General features: G+C 28.8%; 1 protein-coding gene across 2 annotated transcripts; it reads right to left on the bottom strand.

The window, feature by feature from the left end:
* Positions 1–1,790: 1,790 nt before the first annotated feature.
* LOC132933767 (integrin alpha-PS1) lies at positions 1,791–18,546 on the bottom strand. 2 transcript variants are annotated; one of them, XM_061000044.1, is made up of 19 exons: positions 17,817–18,546; positions 17,348–17,475; positions 16,662–16,688; positions 6,785–6,888; positions 6,229–6,356; positions 5,918–6,132; positions 5,623–5,836; positions 5,297–5,434; positions 5,093–5,234; positions 4,736–4,995; positions 4,428–4,662; positions 4,130–4,370; positions 3,828–3,976; positions 3,526–3,767; positions 3,232–3,461; positions 2,887–3,158; positions 2,730–2,824; positions 2,485–2,611; positions 1,791–2,330 (listed from the first exon to the last, which is right to left on the bottom strand). In XM_061000044.1, exons 1-19 carry the CDS (start codon positions 17,996–17,998, stop codon positions 2,115–2,117), a joined length of 3,345 nt encoding a protein of 1,114 aa, XP_060856027.1. In that variant the 5' UTR covers positions 17,999–18,546; the 3' UTR covers positions 1,791–2,114. The 2 variants fall into 2 exon arrangements, with proteins under 2 accessions (XP_060856027.1, XP_060856028.1); XM_061000045.1 differs by lacking the exon at positions 16,662–16,688.
* Positions 18,547–20,431: the final 1,885 nt, after the last annotated feature.

Consider the following 20,431-nt stretch of genomic DNA (forward strand, 5'->3'; position numbering starts at 1 on the left):
GGCGATAAAAAAATATCATTTTATTTAAATAGTTATTATACTATCGTCCTAAATGTAATAATGACAGTTTATTTTTGTATTTTAACAATTTTTTTTTGTAGGTATTTGCTATATTACGTTGTTAAATTATCAAGTAATTTAATGGTTTTTAACCTTTGGAGGAAACTGGAAAGATACTTAAATTTATGCAGTTTTACCAATTGTTCAATATATACATATTGTAAAATAAATTAATAGCTATTTAAAAATATGAACATTTTTTGAATTCAGTTTCAACAGTAATTTACAAAAATTGTTTTCTTTAAATAAATATAACATAGGTACTATTGTAAAACCAATATTTTATAGTATTAACTATTTTTGTTAATTACTGTTCAAACTGAATACAAAAAAATAATTATATTTTTAAATAGCCATCAACTTTCTTTATACGATATAATATATCTCTATATTATACATCAAACAATTAGTAAAACTGCGTAAATTTAAGTATCAATTTTCAAAAGTTCAAAAACAATAAATACACCAATACACGTAATATTTTGACAACATAATATAGCAAAATTAATACTGAAAAAATAATATGCCATTATTACATTTAAGACAATATAATAACTGTACAAATAAAAGATAAAATTGTATTGTTTTAAGTGAGAAAATAAAATAATATAAAACCCTGGTTTTTACAATAATGTAAATTACTCTAAATGCAAAAAATATTTATATATTTTTAAATACCTATCAACTTTCTTTACAATATAATATCATTGATTATAAATAGTAATAATTGATCAGTTGGTAAAACTATAAATTTAAGTACCATTGGCCAAAAGTTTAAAAACCATTAATACACTTAATATTTTGTTCACATAAAACTATAGCAAATTGTATTGTTTCAAGTGATAAAGTTAAATAATATAAAAAATTATGAAAATTCGAAAATATCAATCAAATAATGTATATATTTTATACGATGAGCTCTATAGGTCTAGCGTATATTGAATAATTCATTTAAAATTCTATATTTAGGCACAGAATATTGTAAAGATAAATTATTGATAAAAATACAATAATTTTTCAATTTGTCAATATAGTATTTTTGACCAGCTAAAATTTGTTTTATACTACTGGTGCCACTAATATATTTTTTTTTTAAGTGTATATAATGATATTGATTTATTAATATAAATAACACTTTTCAGAATTTACATCAGGCCCTATTCTGTTAACAAATCTTTTAAATTTAATTTAATAATAATATATGAAATAATGATATGAATAATATAAATCTGATTTCTGATCTCAACATTTGTCTTATAGCTAATCCCATACTTTAGTTAACAAATAGAGCGAACCAACTTTTTCATTCATTAATCTGCTTTCTTTCACGCTAAAAGTCCACAACAAGACGGACTACACATTCATCATTGGAAGCCCTAAAATCCACATTAAACAGTCATCAAATTCAGGTAAACACCTACACACTAAACATCGAAACCACATACATACATTATGCCCACAAATTATGCCACATCACGGCTAATACTGTCTTGTTAATATTTTCAATAATACATTATTTGTCCTTATTCAAGTCTAATGAAAAGTATGTCACATACTAGGAAGTATTAATGTCTGAAAATGTTATAGGACCGTCATAATATTTTTTCAACTCCTAACAGCTCAAATACATTAAAAACACTATAACTGTCACAGTATAACTGTGAAAATAATCATAATATTATTGTTAAAAAAAATATTATAAGCCGTTGATTAAGAAATAAAAAAAACGCTTAAGTTGTATAATAAATATAATAAAAATAATTTCGACAAGCTGAAGTTTGTTATTTGCAGCGAAATGTTCAGGAAGACGAAAATTATGATAAACATACAACAATCATTTTAAAATATTACATAATATGACAATAATTTACAAGAATGGTAAATAAGTAATGTAAAAATAATATATGCAGAAAAAAAATTATAATAAATTATCTATAAGTACAATTTGTCTTAGTCTAAGTATTTCGTATAAAAGTCTTATGAAAATACAAAAAAAATTTGTAAAAAAAAAATGTATGACAAATACTTATCGCAAGTTGTTTTACAATTATTAACTAATAGTCATAGTAATTATCATCTACCCTGTGTTTTTCAATGTTACCACTAAGTGTAGGATCAGGTCTTCGTCTCTTGAAAAAACCTAATTTCCATAGTAGCAAGGTCAACAAGATTAACAACAAAAGTCCCACCAATATAGCTAGAATAATTATCCACCACGGAATTGGTTCGTTTTCTTGTTGCAATAAATCCACTTTAGCAGTGGTCTCCACCTATAAGAACCATGTTAATTGTATTATGATATAATATAATATACAATATTTTAAAATGTATTAAAATGTATTACAATTCTGCCGTTTTTCATTAACAATCATACACCTTCAAACTATCAAACTAGGTGTAATGTTATGAATACAAATTACTTACTTCAAACTCATCGTCTGAGCGATTTTGTTGCAATGATAATTCAGGGGGTATATGAATTTTTGCTCTCGATACAATTTGAACAGAATCAACTTTAGGAAACAATTCTAGTAGAGTAGAATTCCACAGTCTGAAAAAAAAATTGAGTAAACTAAAATTATTAATTGCTTCATTCACATTCGGTGTGATGTCAATAACTATAGTGATACAGTATGTTTACCCTATACAAAACCACAACAATGTCTTACCTAGCTTTAATAAATATTGTTGCCTCTTGATTTTTTTGTAAGTTGTTTATAAGACAATGAAACTTGAAACACTTGGCATTTCCCACCAGACAGTTCTATAAAATATAAAATTTAGTAAAATTAAACAAACCATTTGTAAAATATTAATATTGCTCACCATTTTGACTACTTCTATATGCTTTCCATTATCTTTAACATATGTTTCTGCACCAACAACATAATTTTGTTCCCTACGTACTCTGTTCAGATAATAACCAGAACTACTATTTTTTATCATACTAGTTGTGGTTTTTGACATCATGTGATTGTTCAAAGCAATGTTTTCAGTACTAATACTATCAAGGGGCATCTCTTGAACTCCTGGGCGTACTGGTAAACCTAATGGATTGACTTGTCCTTGATACATAAAACACTCTCCACCACTTATTGCTGAACAAATATAAAAGAATACATTTTTTTTATTAAAAAGTTATATTCAGTATTTTTCTGTCTCAACACATACCTTCAACATACGGTTTTTCATCCATGTACAGCAACCATTTTCTTGGAGTAAAGTGACTGGCTACCTGATAGGGCCATTCAATGTTTACTACTAGGTTAGACACCTTCCAGGGACCGGAATTAAACACTTGATAAGTGTGCAATACTCTGGAACCAACTTCATCGCGATACTTGACAGACAAATCGTCTTTCACTTGACCACCATAAAACACTTGTTCCGGACGTGCTAACCTAATATAGATTATAATAATAACATAATATAGCCTATTTCAAGTTTTTAGTTGTGGACACCTACCCCTTCAATGATAATTCAGCTTGTTTAATGATATTGGCACGCAAAATTAATGGACTCTGGGGTTCAACTTCATGGGATGTAGAGTTAGAAATCACAATAAACTCCAAATGATTTTCAGAATCATTCAGTTCTTTTGGATCAAAGCGCAATTGAATATTAGAAATCGCAGATTTCTTAAATGGATTTCCAAGAGCACAAACAACTAATGTCTTGTTGAATGGATTACAATCCACTTGCTTTGTCTAAAAATATAAATCATTAATTTTCACTTATAAAAAACAGTTTTTGATTATTTAACTTACGTCTTCTAATTTCACAGTGCCTATGTAATTAAACGAATAAGGATGAACAACAAACATTCTACTTTCATATGCAGACTCTCCCTGGTTGTATACAGTTGTATTTAAAAGTATTTCAACATGCTGACCTATTACTAATTCATATTTATCATCTGAAAACAAACCAAAATAAAATACTATTGATCACAAATATGAAATGAGTTAGAACATTATGTTGAAAAAATGAATCGATTTAATAAAAATCTATTGGGTTAAGTTATTAAAATATCACAGTATTTTAAACATAATAGTACATATTAATATACCTGATGTTCTAGGTAACAACAATTCAGCATTCACATGTACTCTACTTTCACATCTATCATTATTCCCACAGTCCTTATGGAATGTGGCAAAAAATGTTTTTTCCGCTTGGTTTTGATTCAATACCGGAAAATCAGCTAAAGAAGGTACTGGATCGCCAGGTCTTAGAACAGGAACATCATTTTGTACCAGTGAATATGAAATATGCATGGCAATTGGAGACTGAATATCCATTGTATTCTCCTATGACAGGACCATAGTATAAAAAAATGATGGGTAGAAATTGATTGCAATAAGTACCTTTATGTAAGCTGTATGTTGTTGACACGTTTCTTTTTTGTTGTGATCCACAGAGACAATATTTTCAATTGTTTGTGACTTCATCATATGATCTGGTCCAAACCAAACCCTAGAAAACTTACGACCTTCTTGAAACGTTTCAGCTTCCAATTTATAACGCAACTGAATGCCCCATTCTCCATCAGATCTAGCTTTGTTCGCAGATTCCAACGTACAACAAGTTTCGAATGTAAAACTGAACAAATTAAAAAAAAACTTTTAGTTAAATCTTATAAGATAAAGCTGTTAAAAAAATTATGCTGTTCTACCAAGTAACTGAAGATGTTATGTTGGCCGAACAACCCGTTTTAGTGGGATCGATGTTCCGAAGTTTTTCTGGAGGTCGAACCTCAATTGTTATGTTCACAATTGGCCGAGCTCTAATCAATATTGCCATATCACTCTCATAAGCGCCAGATATTAAGTCTGGGTAACCATTTTGATCTAAATCCACTCCATTACCACTTAATGAATATCCTAGTGTACGTATTTTAAGATTTTCTACCACTAAATCCTCTGCTCTAATTATCTAGAAATATAAATACAAATAGGTAAGGCACATATTCTTTTTAATTGTATGATAAATTATATGTGTTAATAATCTAATAGGAAAAAATTGAACTAACTTGTGAAGGTTCCACAATGATTCCATGATCTGAACCTTGATAAATGTAAATAACTCCATTTCCTTCATACGGTGCACCAATGGCTATGTCATGATACCCATCTTTGTTTAAATCCCCTAGATTAGTTATTGCAAATCCGAATCTAAAAAATTGATGAATGATTGATACATATACTTAAGAATTGTATAATATTTAGACTTAAACCTGGATTCTGGTTTCCCGACAAGTTTAATTGGTGATTTGCAATTAAAACAATGATCTTTATTGTTCATATAAATATAAACAGCTCCACCAGTTTCTTTTGTGAAATAAAATGGTGCACCAACTATTAAATCTGGTTCACTGTATTAAAATACACAAATTATAATTACAAATAATCCATTAATTATATAAACTAAGGAATGAAAGTAATCTAATAAAGAAAAATTTACACATGAATGACTATGTACAATTTTTAAAAAAATGAGTTATTTTAATGTCAAATAAAACTATTTGAACAGAAAAAATTTATAAATAAAACTACTACATACTCGTCTCCATTGAGATCAGCAGTTGCTAATTCATAACCAAAACTGGAAGCAAATTGTTCTCCACTAATAATAAGTCTTGCATCCATTAGATTTACAGACGGTCTTAATTTAGTAAATAGTACAACCTGGCCTGTTCCATTAGCCCGCGGAGCACCAGCTGCATAAGCCATATTATTATGTTTACCAAAGAAATAATCAGCAGTAGTAGACATACCTGAGAAATTAAAAAGAATTGTTAAAACGTATATTTTAATAGAAATATAATATTTAAATGTTTATCCAAAAAAATAATTACCTAAGTAACTATGGCTATCAACAGGCGATACTTCATTATCTCGAACCGGACTGTAGTAGCAAGTTTTATCTCTATGTAAGAAGTCATCCGATACACTGACCATAAATACATTGCCTTTCCAATTATATGAGCCAGGTGAGCCAATAACTACAGTATCATCGCTTAACAACATTCCACTTGTGCCAGCTTGACAATAACCAAATTGTGCTTGACCCCTAAATCACAATCATACATTAATTAATTAATTTGAAATAAATGAACAATATTTTGAGATTGTACTTGTATTATTAACATATTTTTAAGCAACATACTTTTCTGTCTCTCGGCCTTTACATGGTTCCCAACATTCAACAAAATCTAAGTTTTGTGTCAAAGTATAGCAGAGGCCTTGTCCCCATTGATATTCATCACCTCGATTTATGTATCGATGTGCACATACCTAAAATGTTTATTTATGTATTCAGAGACATAATTTGTTTAAAAACGACATGATATGACCAAAAAAATAAATAGGCAACCCCAAAACATATTTGTGGAATGATTTTTATTGTTGGTTTTTTCATTATGTTGACAAAATCTGTAATCAGAAATTTGTTATGATGTCCCCACCTTAAAAAAGAACGCCCCCCCCTCCTCAGACTAAATTTAAAATCATTCTACAACCACATTTTGTCGTACCTTTTACTTTGACATACCTACTATTATAATTATTTTAACTTTATAATCACATTTTAGTATAAAATATGTTTTAATTTTTAAAAATTATTTTCCTAACAGTAAAATAGATAAGTTAATTTATTGTTTGAATCTTATTGTTTAATTGATCATAAAGTGAAAATATGTTATATGAATATGTTTTAATAATACCATGACTTTTCCACCGCGTCCTTGACTTCGTACAATTACGCCTAACCATTGCCCATCTTTAATTTCATCATTCTTGGGTGGAGAGAGTTTTGTAGAATCAATAGCTACAGAAAAATATAGAGTTAAAATCATATTTACAAATACTCAAAATTACATTTTTGCTGGATTATTGAAGCGTATTAGGTCTACTGTGTACAACAAACTGTATACACACAATAATGATTTGGTTAATTCCTGTATGATGATTTCCATATTTATCTTCATTGTATGACAATATGGTGAACATATTACACCTTAAGAATATTTACACCCAATAGCTAAATCAAGTTAAATATACATAAATACACCTTAAACATCCAATTAAACCCATTTCAATGAAAAAAAAAACCATATTTATTACAAATTTGAATACCTTTAATGCAATAACACTATCATGCAATGAGAATATTCAGGACTTATTTTTAATGTACATTATTTTATCAAGCTATCTACATAAAAGTAGTTTCAAAATACATAATAATATACAATGAAATTTAATTTTTATGGTAATGTTTTAAATAAAATACATTCATAATTAAATTTAAAAAATATCAAAAAATGTTTATAACAGTCAATATTTACACATATATACTGTAGTTTATTTTTAACCACTACTAGTCACGTTTTGATTTTTGGTAAAAATTAATTTATGTTTACACATTTATGCAATTTATTTAAATACTATTTATAAATTCAAGATAACATAGGACTGGGGTTGTAATGCCCTAAAAAATTGCAGAAAATATAGTAAAACACTACAAAATACCTAAATTAATCTTTAAACATGCAATGTAGAAATGCATTTAAAAATTAATTTCTGAGTTTAAAAATTATATAATGGTAATGAGCGGTTAATTATTTCTCAGAAGACACTAAAATATAAACATGTATCGCCTATAAATTGTTTGAATATTTCAAATTTATTTTCGGAATTTAAACCAAAAATCTTAAAAGAACTGATCGATTTAAACTAGACACCAGACTAGTGTTTCCCAAAGACAGAAATTGAGGTACTACATGGGGAGGGAGGAGGATGTTAAGCAGTGGCATGTCAAAAGTTATAAAACTTTACGAATTTACAATCAGTACAATAATAATAATTAATAAGTTAATATTTTGTTATTTTGGACAGTTATCGTGTTTTGATAACAATACAATAATTATAATGATTACAATATTGTACTATTCGCAGGTTAGGTTAAAAATTATTTGGTTACCTATATATACCTATTTTGTAATTTATCTCATATTACTGTTTTTGATTATAAACAAAAAAATTAACGTCATTAATTTTTTTTTTTTTAATTTTAAGTGATTTAGGGGAAGCATGACATTTTTGAAAATCTACCAGGGAGTATAATAAAAAAAATGTTGGAAACGTTGCACTAGACATATTAAAAAATTCGAATCAGTTTTCAAAAGTTTTATCGCATTTTTAGGGCAACCGGTAAGATTGACAAAAAGTACATACAATATTATACAAATCATAGACTATTTTCCGGTCACGCTCCGGCGGTGACAAGTGGGTTCAGCAGGAACGCTCCACTATTTATTTCACACAATGTCACACAGTCGTCATTCACACACACTAATGAATAATGATAACTTACTACGCACATGTTTACACGACCTACACGCAAAACCTTAGAAAATTGGCTATATTTAACTCCTTAAATACGGTCGGTTTCAGATCCCCTTAATATAAAATAAATAAATTACAAGTACCTAATATAAATAGAAGGCAAAATAATTAAGACTTTGAAACGTTTTGAAGCGGATTCAATTTTTTTAAAACTACGTTTTTTGTGTTTTGTCAGTCTTGCAACGTATCTAGGGCAGAGGTTCCCAACCCGTGGCACGCGTACCACTAGTGGTACGTGGAAAGCTCGTAGGTGGTACGCGAAGAAATTTTTTGGTTTAATTTTTTATAAAATGTGTAATATGTAAATGTAAAATGTTATATCTTATATTATATTAATTAATTAGAATTATATTATATATTTATTATTTTATGTATACGTCGTAATGTCGTATGTGGTATGTGGATGGTTTTCCCATACGTCGTTATCGACGGATGACGGACCATTTTATAATGTAATATTACATAATATTATATTATTTCCGATAATATTTAATGTACCTGCGACGCCGCGTCGGGATGACTGACGATTACCGACAGCAGTACAGCACTAAAAATAGTCAACTCAATTGGGGATAACGATTATTGGATAATATACGAACGAAATTTCAATGAGTTATTTTAGTGTGTCGTTATACATCCACATAAAACAATCTGTATTTTAGTAGTGTTTTATTTTACGAAACTTTTATTTCAAATACAATTTGTACGTAAAAATGAAGAGATTTCTTAAGTGTAGCGATGATACTACTTCCGTTGGAAACACAAGTAAAAAATCAAAAACACAGCCAAATATGTGTTTGAAAAATAAGTACAGAAGTAGGCTCGATATTCAAAATGACTTAAGAGTGAAAATAAGTTCCATTCAGCCTGATATTGATGTTCTTGTACAAAATAAACAACAACAAATATCACATTAAATTTAAAAATTGTAATAAACTTAAATATTAAGAATTTTTTACTTTCATAAATATCTAATAAGAAAATATGTTAAGAAAGAATAAATAATAAAAATATACGTTAAAAAAAAATTTGACCTTTGACTCCTAATTTAGTTTTAGAATTGAAGTGGTACGCGAACGGATTATAAAATTATCTGGTGGTACTCGATGATAAAAAGGTTGGGAACCCCTGATCTAGGGTGTAACAGTGTTTGGAAGGAACGGATTCCTGGAACGAATTCTTTTTTATAAAAAAAGAACGAGAAAATGAACGAGTTATTTTTTTCAAGGAAAAATAACAAAATTTTTCGTTCCTTTCTAGTTTCAATAATTTACACAAATAACTGTTAAGTATGTAAATAATTGAAATTGAAATAATCAAACACTGATTCAACATAATTAACAGTATAGAAGAGTAAATAAATATAATATATAGTCATCCTAACTAAGTTATCCAGTTGAGTCATTGCTATTTCTTATAATTGATGATTATGAATATCAGGCTCTCAGCATGTCATATATTATGACTAATTAATGTGACCAGTACAGATAAAATGTACACCAGTACAACTTAAAAATAAATTAAATACCAGTGATCACATAAATTAATAAAACAAAAAGCACTTAAAGCACGATAGCTTGTGCATCACAATAATGTGCGTACTGCGTATGTGGATGTGATAAATTCACTTAACCGTAATAAAATCGATATCTATTTTTAACGGCCGAAATACCAATAAGGAAAACAAATTATTATGTAGGTATATAACTAAAGAAAATACTTAAGATAAAAATGAATTGAAAAATGCAATTATATACTTATTTAAAAAACAATATATTTCTCAAGATCTTGCTCCTAGTAACTATTCACCTGAAAAAAACAGACTTTATACTCTAATTGTATATAATGGTGCAGCTTCCCAAATATGTTGAATTTCAAATTGTTTTATTTTTAATATGAAGCAAATGTTTTAGACAGATGATTTTTTTTTCATGAAATGTTTATGACAAATACGTACAATATGATTTAAAATTTGAATATAGTTCTACTATCGATTAGAAAATTAAAAAAGACAACAGTAGAGCATGGATTTATATGCATTAAAAATAAAGCAAATATTATATGCGCTGAGAAACCTTAAATATTATATAATATGCACTAAAATGTTCAAGTATGCATAATGCATGAAAAATGCATTTATTCCAAATATTCGATAAAAAAAATTATGGGACACTAAATAACAATAAATAACTTATACTATAAATACTTTTCTCAAACATATCCGAGTTTTTGGATAGTTTTAATCTATAAGAAGAAAATAGGAATTAATTAATATCAAATATCAATATTATAAGGAATCTGAGATCGGAATCGATATTTTCTTATTTTAGTATTCGTTATGTTTTTTGTGTTTTGTCAGTCTTGCAACGTATCTAGGGCAGAGGTTCCCAACCCGTAGTACGCGTACCACTAGTGGTACATGGAAAGCTCGTAGGTGGTACGCGAAGAAATTTTTTGGTTTAATTTTTTATAAAATGTGTAATATGTAAATGTAAAATGTTATATTATATTAATTAATTAGAATTATATTATATATTTATTTATGTATACGTCGTAATGTCGTATGTGGATGGTTTTCCCATACGTCGTTATCGACGGATGACGGACCATTTTATAATGTAATATTACATAATATTATATTATTTCCGATAATATTTAATTTACCTGCATCGCCGCGTCGGGATGACTGACGATTACCGACAGCAGTACAGCACTAAAAATAGTCAACTCAATTGGCGATAACGATTATTGGATAATATACGAACGAAATTTCAATGAGTTATTTTAGTGTGTCGGTATACGTCCACATAAAACAATCTGTATTTTAGTAGTGTTTTATTTTACGAAACTTTTATTTCAAATACAATTTGTACGTAAAAATGAAGAGATTTCTTAAGTGTAGCGATGATACTACTTCCGTTGGAAACACAAGTAAAAAATCAAAAACACAGCCAAACATGTATTTGAAAAATAAGTGACCTTTGACTCCTAATTTAGTTTTAGAATTGAAATGGTACGCGAACTGATTATAAAATTATCTGGTGGTACTCGATGATAAAAAGGTTGGGAACCCCTGGCTTAAATCATTATAATATGAATCAAATGTTATGCTAGCTTAGCATATCGTACGATTAACCAGAATAATGCATACAAAACCGCGCTATACTCTACTCTATTCATCAGTAATAAAAATTGTTCGTAAAATAGCAATGCAATAGTTAAAATTTTAAACTTCTTTTTAAAATAATTGTAAAAGCCGAAAATTTATTTTAATAGTAGGTCCATTTTACTTATTACGTAGTTATATTTTTATAGCATATAAAGTAATAAAAATTATCTAAAACTTGAATAATATAATATATTGAAAATGCCTTGTTTATTTAACAATTCTATATTATATTATACCAACATAAAATGTTATAGGTAAAATAATCTTTGATTCAAAATCAAAACGATTTATATTATTTTAGCTATGCACACCCTGAAATCAACTAAAAACATAGACCTATAAACTAATGGACAGCGCATTCCACTCCGCCGTGCCACCAATGCACGGGAATCATATAAGAGAAAGAAAGAAGAAAGAACGAAGAGAGAAAAGAGAGAAAGAACATAAAGGGGGGTAATCATTGACGTATGAAACTAATACTATATTTCCCCCACGTTCTCTTTTCTCTTTTACTTTATATCGTACCCCTGACCTCTCTCTCTAAGCGCCGTCAATTAGTTTATAGGTCTATGACTAAAAACAGTTTTTGTGAACTATAAAAGGCGTGCGTTGTGTATTTAAGTACTACGACAAGCATTCGTTGTCTCTGCCGACTGTCATTCACACACATAAGTACACAACCTAATAAATTTATGTTCCGCAAATATTTTCCAATACAGTTTTATTGTTTTTATTTTATATTATTAGAGAAATGTGCTTACTATTAAATGTCAAACTTAAAGAGTATAACATTATCCATGCTCTTGTCGGATCTTTCGATATTTTTATTTTAAAATGAGTTATAAGTATTTTTATAATGTTATATTCTATTTCTAATTTCTGTCTAATTATAAACTCACTTCAGAATTAAAATATCTAAAAAAAATCCGGCTAGAGAGATCGGATAATGTTATAATATGTTATCTGTTAACATATTTAAGTTTCGGAGTAGATAAATTTACTCTAATATTAAAAACAAAAAAAACTGCACCGGGATTGAGAAACGTACATTTAGTGTGTATAATGTATTTATTTAGGTATATATTATAATGTTCTTGTTAAGCGAGTGCAAACACCGAGACAACGAATACGTGTGTGCTATGTAGTATACCCTTAAAAAAATGATTATGCAAAAACCTATTTGGTACATAAAGCACATTGATACCTACTTACTTAGTCATTATTAGAATTATAGTTTTTCTTAATATTAAATAATGAGTAACAAAAATACTAAAAATAGATGACTTGACATTAAGACTTTCAGCCATTGTTTTAAACATTTATATCACGTTCTAAAATTAAATTAAATTTTCACGATGTATGCATTATAAATCCTTAAGTAAACATGCATGACGCTTACCGCCTATCAACGGAAACTGTACAAGCAAACCTTTCTTTACAATAAATGAAATGCAGCTTCGTCAGTATTTAACGGTTGAAGGTCAAACTACGAAATAATATTGGTAACGTGCATACAAATATTGGTCGTATCGTCAAATAAAAAATAATCACAAAATATGTGTACGTGCATTTCACATGCCATTCAAAATCACATATTATGCTTTTAATGCTACTAATTATTATAAACAAATGACTGTTAAGCCATGTCGCTAAAATTCAATTCAATTCACATGATATCATACATTCATGAACGTTTTATTTTCAAAGCATTTAAACATCATTTTCATGCCATATTGTGCATCATAATCATGCAAAAAAATATATTTATGATAGCCATAACATTACAATTTTCAAGTTAATAAAGTTTATCTCAATTATTATAATTTATATTTGATAATAAATTAATATACCTACGAGGAGTTATTCAATTTTGTAAATTAAACTAAATTAAAATTAATGTTAAAAATGTTAAAAATATAATAAAGCTGAAAATAAAAATGTATACATTAATATGTAATTGTTCTTCTGCCTTAATGATAAGTCTATAAATTGCAAAATGTTAGTATAAACTAAGTGACATTAAAATCACAAAATATGTCTATGACCTAAAAATTCAAAAATCTTTAAATATATAAAAACATGAACAAGAATGGTACGAAACATTTTGTATGTATTATGTTCATTGTACCCACCCACTTATTTAGTATACAAAACGATCAACAAGTAAAAATATGCAAATACATACAAATCTGAGTCTTAATATCAACAATCCTAAGCTTGAATTTTTTTGTTAAGTTTTTACATCCAAAAATATATGAATCTTAAATATACACCAGTATCCAAAATAAATTAAATAATAAATAATAATTATTTTATGTAGAAATTTATACAAATAAATCACACAACCAGAATTCTTATTAAAAAAATTAATTAGTTTTATTCTTTACTTAAGATAACTAATTTTAAATTTGAACCTAACATACATGGATCATCTAAAAAAAATTATCTAATAAACATAATTATTGTAAAGAAATAATTTCAATAGCACCTACCACAGATTTCAATAATACATAGGACCAGAAATATTATACTATAGACCTACCTACTATTCATCTTTTTTTTTATTTAGTAATCATAAATTTGAGATATACGGTGATTCTTTTAATAGTGATGTTGAGTTAAAGATATGGCAATAGGTTTGCCAAAAAAATGTGTTCCATTAGGTACTTCGTTCATAAAAACTAGAAATGCTTCTTAATAAATAAAATGCTGTTGTATATTCAATATATTTTATATGCAGTGAGTGCCGCAACTACTTGGATTACTGAGGAACACCTCAATTTGGGACATAGAGTCATACAGGATAGATCGGTTTGAATATAATTATAGCATATAATGTACACATATCACACTGTCATTAATTTATTACACTCATTTTTACTCTAGTCATACTCTATTTCTCTAATTCATAGTATTTAAATTGTGTATATTTTTGTACTATTATAATAACTATAATGACTTCTCATGGTAGAGTTAAAAATGTTTAAGTTTGTGTATTACAACAATATCTATTGAAACCCCTAAAAGAGCTAACATAAAAGAAAACTGAGTAAGTACTTAATAGTTACTATAGTATACAGTAAAACTTGTATTTGTCTAACAAAAGTATTAATATTAGGTATAATACTGTTACGAAATGTATAATTTATTAAAATATTTTTTAATAGACTACTACAAGTAAAAATAGTAATTATTTTCTCTATGATGATTAATACTCACCCACAGTAAAAAATATTGATACATTGAGGAAAAATTAATTATTTTGAAAAATAAGGAAACTAAGAGACAGGAGAGATGTTATTTATTTTTAATTTAATACAAAAAGTGATATTATTATAATTTTAAAATTATAATATTATTAATTAATATACAAATGATTCGTTATATTTTATTATTAATTCAATATTAATATTGCTAAAAATAATCAAACATCCAAGAGACTGAAGTTATTAATTGTATAAAACTAAATATTATATTATGCTACCTATTATTTTATTTTGCAGATTAAGTGTTGTTTTAGATCAAATCAATGTATTTAACATTATTATTAAATTAATTAAATCATAATTTTTAATACTTCATATATTTTGTTTACAGCCAAAATAATATTAAAATCAATTCAAAAGGTAGAGCTATAAGCCATAACTAGAACATTTTTAAATTTTGTTCTTTCAAGTTTAAATAATAAAAAAGTAAAGTTATTTACAAGGATAAAAGTCACTTGATTATAATTACAACAAAATTATAAACATGTGTCTACCATTAACATTATTTTTTGTTTGATGAAAATATTGCCATTTTATTCTAAACATTCATTTTTCTGAACATTTGCTTTTTTTTTTGTTATGGCCTTATTGTTCTGACAGTGTGATATTGTGATTATGATCCAACTGAGTTAGTGTATTATGATACCTACCAAACCAATTATTTAAAAGTTATATATTTGACTTGTCCGTATAAAATATACTGCCAGCCAAACTGATAAATACCTCCCTAATTGCGGCACTGTTTATAATTCAACTTTTTTGAAAAGTATTCTGCTTTAAATAGTGAAACTAAAAATATTGATTGCCATTTAAAAATCATAAGTTGTTTTACCAACAACTATTAAAGTGACCACTGGGCAGTATAAAAATAAAATGCTAGAATTACACGTATCTTGAATTTTGCAATAGAAAAATTTCAAAATATTGTAACTTATTGAAATTATAAGTGTTTAATTTTAAAAAAAATCCCATTGTATACACAAGGATAAATTTATATGAAATTTATTATGAGTATTAAAAAAATGTTTTTTGTTGTTTTTAACTCTGGTGACAAATTATAAAATACAATATTTATCAGCATAAAAAATCGAATTATGTTATAATTGTACATAAAACATCCAAGTAAATAAATAATCGAACAAGTATCATAAATCTGTATAAAATACTATACATGATACTAATAAGTTAAATTGGAAATAGCTGTAATATAAAATCCATTGAAAGATAGAACAACATTTTAATCATCAATGACTAGCCAAAACATTATTTAATACTTAGAAAGTAGTACCTTATCTAACTTAACTAAACATTTATATTTACTAGTTTAAGTTATTAAATTGTTGCGGTAATATACTGAAAGTATTATAAAATACTGTTTTACGATAAATAATTATTTATATGAAACCAATATTGAATGCTTGCTAAAGTTAATTAAATAAATATACATTTTAAGCTTAATATTACACATAACAGTGCAGTTAACTATTTCATACATCAACTTTGAATCATGCGTTTATCAAACGTATTTTCTAAAATATGATCAGACCATACTAATGTGATGGATTTAAAACTCCAACTAAATTAAGCAGTATTTACATGGCAGCAATGCTTGTTATATAACAATCAAAAAAATATTCATAAATATAATATATGAAATAGGCTTTAATAAATTATGTTATGATGCAACACATAACATATTAAAATGCAAATTGCAATAAACAAACCACGAACAAACACAAAAGTTACCATAATTTCACTTACAAGGGTCATAAAGTCCACTTTTTGGGTCTGTTTTAAAAAAGAAAACAAAAATCATTATTATCAACTTCAAAAATTGTTCAACCTAATAACCTCAATTTTCATGAGATATTTTTTAAGTTTACAAATTAACAATTATATAATTATTTATTATAATATAATAACATAGGTATACAACTAACAATATAAATAACATTATCAAAGGTTCCTAGTACTAGGTTAGTATTCTATATAAGTAATAAACCTAAATTATTATTTTTATATCCTAGTCTATACATTATAAATTATAATATATATAAATATAATATTTAGCTACTAAGAGTTATGACATTCTTAAATGTATTGGAAAAGAGCTTAGAAGTCACTCAATATCAACACTTTTACAGTGATTATGATTGCCTTCTATTATTAGTGGGTTCAAACATTAATAAAGTCCTAACAATGTATCAGGGTGATCTTTGAATAATTAATCAATATTCTATAAAGAAAACTTCTCTGGAATAGGCATCACATGTCACTTAAATATCCAGATTCCAGAGCAAGATTTGTAATGACCATAATTTTATCATTTCTGACATTGTGCAATGAAGCATTTTTTGTAGGTTTCTTTTTTTTACCTTCAATATTTATAATTTTAATATAGTTAACTATATAAAGATTTTTCTGAATAAAAAAATATGTGTACTTACTTCGCTTTCCATCAGTAACAACCTGTATGCAATCATCATGATATGATGTCAATGGACATTTATATAGCGCACCAGACTGGTTAGTTTTCGGTTGTAGGTTTGTACCTATTGGAGCCCCAACCAAAATCCTGAAAAACAATAAAAAAAATTGGTATATTTTTACTAAATATTTTAACGAAGAAAAAAAAAATCTAAAGCATAAATGTTACCAACCAACCAATGATTTACTTAATTAGTGGTTTTTCTGTAAAAAAGGTTAATTTATCAAAAAAAATTGTAATTTAATAATCTTTATAGCAAATATATAGATTTTTATCCATAATAGGAACTTTTCAAACATGTACAATCATTTGTTTAGAAAATTGTTCAAAAGACATTCACACATTCACACATTTGTTTGTAGATTAAATTCAGAATTCAATTTGTAAACAAAAATTAGGTAACAACGCTGACAACAAAGTACACTAACCAACTGTTTTCGACTTGTCCCTTGATCTCGTCGTACGACTGGTGTCCGGCTACAGAGTAGCCGAAGTACGATACTTCCAGGGAGCGTTTAACGATCGGCAGCCTCGTCTCCAGGTTGAAGCCATGGGCCCGGAATGCAGAGTTGCACAGCAACAGCAGCAGAGACAGCGACAAAGACATCATCGAGGCGGCGTTTGAATGAAGATAATCAACGGCTTTAAGCACGGTGGCGGTATCGGCTGGTGGGTCAGCAGCCCAACCACGACGACAGCGGTCCGCAGATCCGGTTCCACGAAGCGGTCATTGTCGGATCATAAGAGCGAAGTGGCTGCTCCCGGCCGACGGCTTTTGAACCCGTAAACGACGACCGGCCGATGTGTCCTGGAAATGTCAGCTCACGGTTACCTATGATACCGAGATTATTGCCTGACGACGACTTCCCAGGGGAGACCTGTCGGACGGACCTGAACGACAATCGTTGAGGGCGGTGTATCGGGACGATCGCCGAGCTAGGAAAGAGAAAACAAAAAAAAAAAAAAAAACGATAACGATAAACGCGTTCGGGTACGGAGCGGTCGAGTGCGACAACGACAACCTGTGCGTGTCGTGTGGTGCGCGCGCCGTCGTCGGCTTATTATTATTGTCGTGCCGCGGTTCGTGTGTACCGCGACCCGCCAACCGTTCGTGTTGTACGTGGGCAGCGCCGGTCGTAAACAATGAGCCGCCGGGCGACACGGCACTACTGCAGTTATCAGATTGTTTGTTCGGACTTCGGGCGGCGGACCGTCCGATTGGCCCACTCCCTCACCGCCACCGACACCCGTGGGGCCGAGGAACGTTGTCATGACGTCGCGTACGAGTGTACAACACGAATTATGTAACGACGATGATGATTATACACTATAACGTTACAAAGTATAATATTATGCTACAGTACAGTACTACAGTGTATTTTAATAATAATATATTTATGGTTACGCCTTACGCGATGGTATCGCGGCTATACGACCATTGCTATTAAACATATTATTAATTATTATTATGGATATTCCGTGTCTGCATTCCTATATCTAGTATATCTTCACTAAACTTAACCATGGTTCTCATTCGCACTGAAGCTTTTGAGCGATAAAGAAACCAACAAGAGAGAAAACAGATGCGCGACCATGTTACGGTTAACATGTGGTGCCTCAATGGTATCAGTTTTGTTGGCTAAGCCAACTTGGCTTACAGATTTGTATACACTACCTACAGCTGTACTATTACTATACAACAGTTTCTCAATCCTTTTTGTTATGGTGGTCCACAAATATTGGATGTGGGTAGTGGGTGCTTAGGTACTACGATTAAAGATATACTTTTTGTTGCATAGGCGACTTCCCCTACTAAAAAAAATCAAGGATATGCCATGATTTATAATGCAGTAACATCACACCAATAATTTTTATTATTTGCAATTTGATAATTAATTCTGTTGAAAATATGGATTGTTTTTATATTAAAATACTAACTATAGTACGTAGTTAAAAATTACAAAAAATACAAATTTACATAATATAATAATAAAATTAATTTAGTTTGTACTCTCGTATTCACTATAGAATGCCGTGTGCCAGCATCCATAGGCAATCCACAATATAAATGGGTACAACACCGTTGTTGCTGCCATGTGTATTTGTAATTTATTTGTGTGTGCCCACTGAGTACAGGGGAGTACTGGGTGCTATAATAGTGTGGTACACACTACACAGTACACGCTGCAGCCTGCAGTGCAAACGAGGCGCTGTACCGCGCGTGCCGCCGTCCCATCAGCAGTACAACGAGTTGTGCGACCAACGATACAACTGTATAAAAGAATACGACAACGACGACGGTCGACGCCCGATGGACCGCTGGGCGCTGAATAGGCATTGGATTATTTTTATTATTATTATATTGCGTGGCTGCGATACATTCGACATTCCTATGTAGTTACTATAGTTCCTACTTCCTAGTGTTCACACTTCCTATGTATATTTCTTTCCATTTCGTGCCGTCGACCGGTCGTCGTTTATTAAATAATTGTGAAATCATTATCGTTGGGTGCGCTTGGCAGTCGATGACGTAGTTTTATGCGACTATGCGTACATAAATTATTTTCAATAAAAAAAACCTATTTAACTCTGAAAACATACAAATATTATCAATGGATATTGAGCTCGAAAGTTATAGAAGTTAAACATTTTAAACTGATAAAATGAACAAAACAAAATTATTTAAAATCAAATACAAAATATACAACGTTAATAATTATCAATTAATATTAACGTCATCGGTGGGTAAGTAAGTACCTATACATACCCACATAGCCGACATGGCCGACATAGGTATTAAATAGGTATCTACCTACCTAATATTGTGTTTTTTACACCTATTGGATATTGACTACTAACTAGATGTATCAGTACAAATATTATAGATAAAAATAAGTATCAATACAAACCTTGAGAAAGCACATTTAAAAAATTAAAAAATAAAAACTAAATAATCATTTTAATGATTGAAAGTCAACTGCGTGGATACACAGTTTAAATTTGGAAAGGGTGTTATTTTGTATTGTAGGTAGGTAGCTATGGT

Source organism: Metopolophium dirhodum, chromosome 1 (assembly GCF_019925205.1).
Source record: "Metopolophium dirhodum isolate CAU chromosome 1, ASM1992520v1, whole genome shotgun sequence".
Classification (NCBI taxonomy): domain Eukaryota; kingdom Metazoa; phylum Arthropoda; class Insecta; order Hemiptera; family Aphididae; genus Metopolophium; species Metopolophium dirhodum.